The sequence below is a fragment of the Columba livia genome, chromosome 2 (genome assembly GCF_036013475.1).
Source record: "Columba livia isolate bColLiv1 breed racing homer chromosome 2, bColLiv1.pat.W.v2, whole genome shotgun sequence".
In the NCBI taxonomy this organism is placed as follows: domain Eukaryota; kingdom Metazoa; phylum Chordata; class Aves; order Columbiformes; family Columbidae; genus Columba; species Columba livia.
This window is the reverse complement of record NC_088603.1, coordinates 3,708,347-3,716,540: the sequence shown is the minus strand read 5'-3', so window position 1 is coordinate 3,716,540 and position 8,194 is coordinate 3,708,347. Positions and strand designations below refer to the sequence as shown.

Genomic DNA, 8,194 nt, shown 5'->3' with positions numbered 1-8,194 from the left:
TGGAAGTTGTGGCACATGAGCTGTTGTCAGGTCCCTCTTTAGTGTCCAAGAAAGTGAGTGGTGGGCTTCAGCGAAAGAGTCTCTGCCCGTTCCAGCGAGACAGGGCACAAATTGGAGATGTTTGGTGGGGATACCAGAGGAGCCTCCTCCTGGCTGCCTGCTGCTGTCTCCCTGCTGCTGGAGCAGCTCTATACGGGGTGAGCTGGAAGGAGAGAGGGTTATAATACCCCACACGAGTTGTTTTACACCACATTAGGTTGCCCCATCAGGTTCCCCATGCAGATGTGTCACTGGGAACATGCCAAACCCAACAGAACTTCAGTAGGTATCTCCCTGCTGGCAGGATGGCTCAGGAGAGGGGGATGTGTGCCCCATCCATCTACCCATCTCTCCCTCCATCCACCCACCCATCCCTCCCTCCATCCACCCACCCACCCATCCATCCATCCACCTATCTATCCATTCACCCATCCCTCCATCCATCCATCCATTTTCCCATCCCTCCATCAATCCACACATCCCTCCACCCACCCATCCATACATTCATCCATCGTCACCCCCTGAACCCTTTTCAGCACGCCTAGAATGGTTCTGTCTGTCCTCCATGACACACACCAACCCCATCAAAGGTCCCAAGACCTCCTGCTGAACTCCGAAGAAGGTTCCCACCACCTGTTAGAGACAACCCAGCCTCAGATCAAAGCCCACTTGCCTTCAGCACCTCATTGCGATTCCTTCTCACTGTGTTCAGTTTCAGGCCCCTCACGCCAAGAAAGGCCTTGAGGTGCTGGAGTGAGTGGAGAGAAGGGAACGGAGCTGGTGAGGGGCTGGAGCACAAGTGTGATGGGAGCGGCTGAGGGACCTGGGGGTTCAGCTGGAGAACAGGAGCTGAGGGGAGACAGGGACAGGGACTGAACTGTAAATGGCAGAGAACTGCTGGGACAACCCTGGACTCTGCACCTCAGTAAAAGGAATGGAGCTGGTGAGGGGCTGGAGCACAAGTGTGATGGAGCAGCTGAGGGACCCGAGGGGTTCAGCTGGAGAACAGGAGCTGAGGGGAGACAGGGACACAAAGAAACGGCCTCAAGTTGCGCCAGGGGAGGTTGAGGTTGGATATTGGGAACAATTTCTTCCCCAAAGGGCTGTGGGGCATTGGAACAGGCTGCCCAGGGCAGTGCTGGAGTCACCATCCCTGGAGGGTTGGACAGACGGACATGAGGTTCTCAGGACATGGGGCAGTGCCAGGGGTGGGTTATGGTTGGACTCCATGATCTTGAGGTTCTCTTCCAACCAAAACGACTCTGTGAGTCACCGATTCTGTTTCAGTGAAAATGCCCCAATTAGGTCACCGCCACAGCAGGATGGCCCCCCTCCACGCTGAGAACTCTTCTCGCTGACAAACAAGCTGCTCCAAAGCCCAGGATTTCACCCCCCTCCCGCAGACGGGTTTGGGAGCTGTAAGCAGAGACGCGTGGGGATTGAGGTGGCATTTGGTGAGCGAGGCCACCCTGTCCCCCGGGAGCAGCCGGCTCAGAGCGGGAGAGGATGAGGCGAGAAACTCAATACCCCTCTTGGCTTAATTTAGAGCCCAGGGGCTCTGTCAGAGTGTTTTTCCATTTAAAGCCGAACCTCATTCCTTTTGTCGCACGCGGGACGGTGGCCCTGGGCTTGCAGGGCAGGAGCAGCTGCCGGAGGGGTTGGCAAAGCGCTTTCCTGATGTCCCTTTGCCGATGGCTTCGTCCCCATGCAGGGGACCAAAATCTGTCCCCTCCTCCCTGCACCTCCATCCTGCTTGGGAGCTCCGGGGAGGGCACAAACCACCTGCACCCCCAATTTACGGCTGTAAATCGAAGCCGTTGCAGCGGGGTTGGCTTTGAGCTGATCCCCCACCACCTGTCCGAGCGCAGCCCAGGGCAGGGAGAGCTCGGTTGTGTCGATACCCTCTATATTTAACCACCCTAATGCGACTTAATTCACATTACGGCCAGTTTGGGAAGCTGCACCCCTGCGGTTCCCCCTCTGCGAAGGCAGACGCCTCAAAATGGGCTGAAAGGAAAACGATGGCAATTCATTAAAGGTCATTTATTCCCAGTGGTTTTGTGCTTTTAAAATCAGCCGCATCCCTCGGGATGCTTTGTGGAAGGGCTCTGCCCCGCTCCAGCGTCAGAGACAATTTTAGGCTCAGCCTAAGTGTTCGGAGGACTCGTATTCTCAGCAAACACGGGCTAAAAACCTGTCAAACCTTAACAAGGAGTGTCCACAACCTCAAATACTTTCAACAAAATTAATCTTACACTGTTCTTCATGGTTTAACTGTATCCACCAGCCTGTGCCATTGTCACCAGTACCTTGTCAGCACCATTAGCTACAAGGAGAGACTGAAAAAACGCAGGGCGTATCAGAAAGCTGAGCTTATACTGGATGAAGGCAGCACCAGCGAGGAAATTTGGGTACTCATACCACTTTTATCTGGAGAAGAAAGGGGTAACAGTGACTGGCTGCAAACTCAGGCCAGAGAAATTAAAACAAGAATCAAAACAGGGGATTTTTAACCAGCTGGTAATTATCCACGAGGACAATATTCCACGGAAAGCAGAGGGTTGTGGGAGGTTTCAGATCAAGCCCGGTTACATCCCTAAAATACATGTTGTAGCTCAAACAAGACATCAAGCGCGCTGGGGTGATTCTGTGGCTGAGGAGCAGCTGTGTGGGTTTCTACAGGCACAGAGAAAAGTATTTTAACTGTTTTTATGCTCTGGGTGATGGGTTGGGACACATGGGGCTGCTGATCCAAGATCTGTCAGGGCAACAAAACGACATGAAAATTGGTCTCGTACCTTGAAAACGGGGAAGCGGTCGCTGCAAGAGTCAGCACAGGGAGAATCCAAAGGCAGGGCTGTGGGGGCGCAAAGGGGATTTATTTCAAAACTAAGGTGAAAACTGGGAAGAGCTGGGCAATTTGGACTGTGCTCAGACCCCCCACTGCTCTGTGATGGGAGACGTCACACTTTTCCATGAGGAACAGTTAAATTACAGGCACAGGCTCTCTAAATAAACTATTTTATAGTATCTTGGTTCATTCTTTATCACTGTGGCTGGTGGTCTGTGTGTTTGTGCAGAGAAAAGAGAAGATGCATATGTTTAAAGAAATGAGTGTTGCAGCACTTGAGAAGAGGTCGGCACCATGTCCTGTAACATAAGGTGCTCCCAGATTCTTTTCTGCATCTCATGGGTTGATCCACAGCCACCCCAGGAAGGATTTTGCTGAATGATCTTCACAAACCTGCGCGGGTATTAGAAAGGATGGCAGGTTGCCTCTCCTGTGCTTTTCCATGTGAAAATGTTATTGATTCGCACTCCTGTATCAGCGAAATCAGAACGTCCAGCTGCAAACTCCCAGCCTGAATTCAGCAGCCACTGCGGAGCAAAATCTCCACAGCTCAGGGATCCGCTCGCTGCTGTAAAATACCTGTCCAAGGTGGGCTGGTCTCTTTCATCTGTTCTACCTCATGCTGCATAATCAAGATGAACAGAAACAAACCGCAGCTCGCCTGGATGAGACCGTGTCTGTGTCTCGATCCGGGATTTATGAATCCTCGTGTTGCTGGGAAGACTGAGGGTTGCAAGATGCCTTTTCCTCTGATGCTATCAGCGAGGTGAGCGGGAGGAATTTGGCAATGAACCATATTCTTGGCGAGATACCTGACAGCTTTGCCGAGCTATAGGCCGAGCTTAACCTCAACTCCGTGACCTCCCATATCAGGGACCCCATGAACTGTTCAAAGAGAGACATAAGCAGGAAAAAGAGAGGGTGACACCACCCTCATTGCATCTGGAGTAACTCCTGCTCCGCTTTCTTTTTCATTCTGCCCCATCTCAGCCCAAGTGGAGTCAGGACGCAAACCTGGGGAAGGGGGCGGCAGTTTGTCCGTCCACAGATCCGCTTTGTGGGGTTAAAGCCCGACAAACTTCACGCTGAGGAAGCAAAGTGGAGAAAGAAGAGCTTTCAAGGCTTCCAACGGAGAAACAAAGCAGTGCTATGCAAAAATGACGAGCTCTCGGTTTGGTAACCCCCACGGCCGGCTCGGCGCTGGCAGCTGCATGGTAATGCCTTATTAGTTTGCGCTTGGTGTTCTCCCCATGCTGCAAGAGGAAAGGACAGCGATGCAAAGGCTTTCAGCGTCTCCATAAGTCCCCTTGCTGCTGCAGCGATGCCTGCGTTTTGTCGGCAAGAACCTGACGGATGAACGCAGAGACGCAGAAATAAGGAATTCATAACCCGGATGGTGAGTTTTGCATGGAATGAGCTCAATTTGAGGTAGGTCTGACTGTTTGCAGGGGTAATCTGCACAGTCCACCTTTTCAGCGGAAACCATTTCAGAAAACTCTGCTGCCAGTACGTTCAAGCAAAGAAACAGGTTGGAATGAGGGAAACCCCCCCCGAAGTTCACTCACAGATATTCACAGGCCAGGCTAATCCACTCTCTCAGCACTGAAGTGCTACAGAAACCCAGAGACAGGTATCAGTGTGCTGATAAAAACAGACCTGGGTTTGTTCCTGGCACGGCTTTGGAAAGCAGCCGGTATCGCTTCTGCACAGCAAATTCCTTCGTGAGCTGATAAACGCAGCAGCATATTGAATATCGAGCCCTCTCGAGGGAAATTCTGTTGGAACTAAGGAGGTTTTGCCCAAAAATCACCCCGCAGAGTTGCAGCTCCCTGAACTGCACCAATTTACGGTCTGAGCGCTAACTCTCACATACAGAATTTGCTGACATGTAAAACCTTCACCCTTCCTGTATTTCACCTCCATTTCTCACCCTCTTCTGCAAACGCTACAGAAATGACGGGATCTGAGGCTGCAGAGCTGCGCTGCCACCGCATCTCAACTCACGGGCACAACGCCCGGGCTCTCCCTGCTTTGCAGTCCCAAGAAATCTGAATAGCTTGCTTAACTCCCCTCTTGTTTCTGCTGCCGAATGGCCTGTAAAAAAATATCCTTGACTTGGTCCATTGTGTCCTGATACAGTTTAAAGTCTTCCTCCCTGTTTCGCACAGTAGCCTCCAAAGTGGCCTTTAGAGCTTCATTCTCATCCAGCTGCGTCACGAGCCTGCGAGGAAACAAAAGGAAAACTTCCCCGTGAGCTGTGGGGCTGCAAAGCAAATTAGAACAAGCGCTTCAGCTCTGGGGGAGAATACAATGAAACACACGCTCTCTGTTAATTTTATGAGAGGCGTGAGAAGGAGCAGACTTGTTCCTCCTCTCTTTGAGATAGAAAAGAGTGTTAGATGCCCAAGGTGTGTTTTGTTAAAGATTGTAATTTTATTTTTGCTAATAAGCTTGCAATCAATGCATAAGGAAAGGAAAAGGGGGAGAAAAAGGGGGAGATGAAAAAGGGGGAGATGAAAAAGGGGGAGATGAAAAAGGGGGAGATGAAAAAGGGGGAGAACAACAAGAGGAAGAACAACAAGAGGAAGAACAACAAGAGGAAGAACAACAAGAGGAAGAACAACAAGAGGAAGAACAAGGGGAAGAAGAAAAGGAAAATGAAGAAGAAAATGAAGAAAAGAAAAAGAAGAAAGAAAAGGAAAGAGGAAAAGGAAAAGAGGAAAAGGAAAAGAGGAAAAGGGAAAGAGGAAAAGGGAAAGAGGAAAAGGGAAAGAGGAAAAGGGAAAGAGGAAAAGGGAAAGAGGAAAAGGGAAAGAAGAAAAGGGAAAGAGGAAAAGGGAAAGAGGAAAAGGGAAAGAGGAAAAGGGAAAGAGGAAAAGGGAAAGAGGAAAAAAGGGAAAGAAAGAAAAAAGAAAAAAGGAAAAAAGGAAAAAAGTGGAAAAAGGGGAAAAGAAAAAAGAAAAAAAAGGAAACAGGAAAAAAGGAAAAAAAAAGAAAAAAAGAAAAAGGAAAAAGAGAAAAAAGAGGTGTCCTTGTGCATGTTTTGTGTTGCTTACCGTTTGCACTACCTTAACAGTTCTGGGTATCTCCATAATTATCAGGAAATTTGTGTAAGAATGACACAGACCAGCTCAAAACACAAGACCTGCGATTTCTAAGGAGTTCGCGAGGTTGTGTCTTGCGAGGAGCGGGTGCAGGGACCATCCCAGCAGCTGGTTTAAGCTACCGCGAGTAACGAGACACGGAGGAAGGGAAACCCGACCTGGTGCTCAGCTCCTGTATCTGCGCCGGGGGCGGCAGCTTGGCCAGCTGGGCTGCGGAGAGCTCCGGTCTGTCACCCGGCAGCACGACGGCTCTCGAGTGACCGGCGGCCTGGCCTGGAGGTTTAATCACAAAACCAAGTTTTAGTGAAACAAGCAACCGTCTTCATTCACAGAATCAATCACAGAATCCCAGAATGTCAGGGGTTGGAAGGGCCCTGGAAAGCTCATCCAGTGCAATCCCCCCATGGAGCAGGAACACCCAGATGAGGTTACACAGGAAGGTGTCCAGGCGGGTTGGAATGTCTGCAGAGAAGGAGACTCCACAACCTCCCTGGGCAGCCTGGGCCAGGCTCTGCCACCCTCACCAGGAACAAGTTTATTCTCATCTATAAGTGGAACCTCTTGTGTTCCAGCTTGTACCCATTACCCCTTGTCCTATCATTGCTTGTCACCGACAAGAGCCTGGCTCCATCCTCACTTAATATTATGACAACTGTTGCTTCCTTGCCTGTGATAAAGTTTGCGTGTGGCACACGCCGAAACAGCTTTTGTAAAGCGCTCTGATCCTCAGCATAAACACAACATAGGTTATAAAACTTCAACGTGTGCTTCAAGCTCAGGTTGTAAATCAGGAAAGCCTTTCTAAATAAAGGCTTACCCGAAACATGGAGCATTGCTCCCGTCATTTCAAATGGGCACAAACACATTTTTCAGGGTTATGGAGAAAACAGAATTCAGATTTACTGCTGGCATTGGAGAAGCAAAAAACTGTGATGGACCAGTGAACCCATACGATGGAAGAAGGTTCAGAGAAGAGAGGCAGGAACAACGTGCTCAGGAAGCTCAGAAAGGAATGCAGCGGGTAGGAGGAGGATGCTGAACTGGTCCCAGCAGCGAGGGGACTGCAGGTTGACCTTTGCTGTCGATAAACAGCTAAAACAGTTGAGTATAATGTAAATGGCCTTCTTTAAAATAATCAACAGGAAGCACTACAACTACCTGAAAGGAGGTTCGAGCATGGAGGGGGTTGGTCTCTTCTTCCAAGTAGCAAGTGATAGGATAAGAGGAAATGGCCTCAAATTGCACCAGGGGAGGTTTAGATTGGATATTAGGAAAAATTCTTCACCAAAAGGGCTGTCGGGCATTGGAACAGGCTGCCCAGGGCAGTGCTGGAGTCACAATCCCTGGAGGGGTTTAAAAGGTGTTTAGACGAGGTTCTCAGGGCCATGGTTTAGTGCTAGAGTTGGGTTATGGTTGGATTCAATGATCCTGAGGTCTCTTCCAACCGAAATGACTCTATGACTCTATTATTCACCCCCTACCTTGAGGCAGCCAGACCAACCTGAGAGAAAGGCGTATGTGGTTCAGAGTAGAAAAATCAAACAAGCAGCAAAATTAACTTTGAAGAAAACAGGTTTGACCTGGCTTCAACCCACGTGTTCCTTTCCACAGCTGGGGACACCCAGTAATGTCACAGTGAACATCTGGGCCGGTAACGGGAATCACATTTGTGCTGCGATTCAAGTGTATATTGCAATTGCTCTATTGTGCTTGTACTGTGATTCCACTACATTGCTGTCTCACTTTTCCAAATTAAAATGCCACATCACATCAAATAACTCCAAAGAAGTAAATTTGGTATTGAAACACTAAATCCTCCTCATGTGGAATATCTGAAAGAACCTGGTCAGGGAGTATTGGACTCTGACAAACACATGAGAAGAAAAGGCGATGTTGTATAACCAAGAAAAGCTTTTGATCTGGAGGCTGAGGAAAACCTGTTACTTACCTATTCTCCACTGGGATTATTCTTTGCTAATTAGAAATTTGGATAAGACTTTAAAAAAAAAATGAAAAGCATGAATAATTTTCAAACACAACTGGGTCGCTTCTAGCTACTCAGCATCATTATCTACTTCCCTTGAATTGAAGAGACTAGAAACATCAGATTAGCAATTAGATCAGCTCTCTCCAATTTTGCACTTTCAGAAAGAAAAGAAAATATTATGTTAATTAGCGGGTTCTCTAGTCTCCATTTTAT

The 8,194-nt window shown here is 48.9% G+C and overlaps 1 protein-coding gene across 1 annotated transcript in view; it reads right to left on the bottom strand.

Annotated features, from left to right (window-relative positions):
- Window positions 1–2,067: 2,067 nt before the first annotated feature.
- CCDC13 (coiled-coil domain containing 13) overlaps window positions 2,068–8,194 on the bottom strand; it is a 35,835-nt gene continuing 29,708 nt past the window's right edge. Inside the window, exons 15-16 of the mRNA XM_065050256.1 lie at window positions 6,153–6,267; window positions 2,068–5,111 (exon numbers count right to left, since the gene is read on the bottom strand). Coding sequence (XP_064906328.1) covers window positions 4,952–5,111; window positions 6,153–6,267 — 275 coding nt within the window. The 3' untranslated portion in view covers window positions 2,068–4,951. The remainder of the gene's footprint in view (window positions 5,112–6,152; window positions 6,268–8,194) is intronic.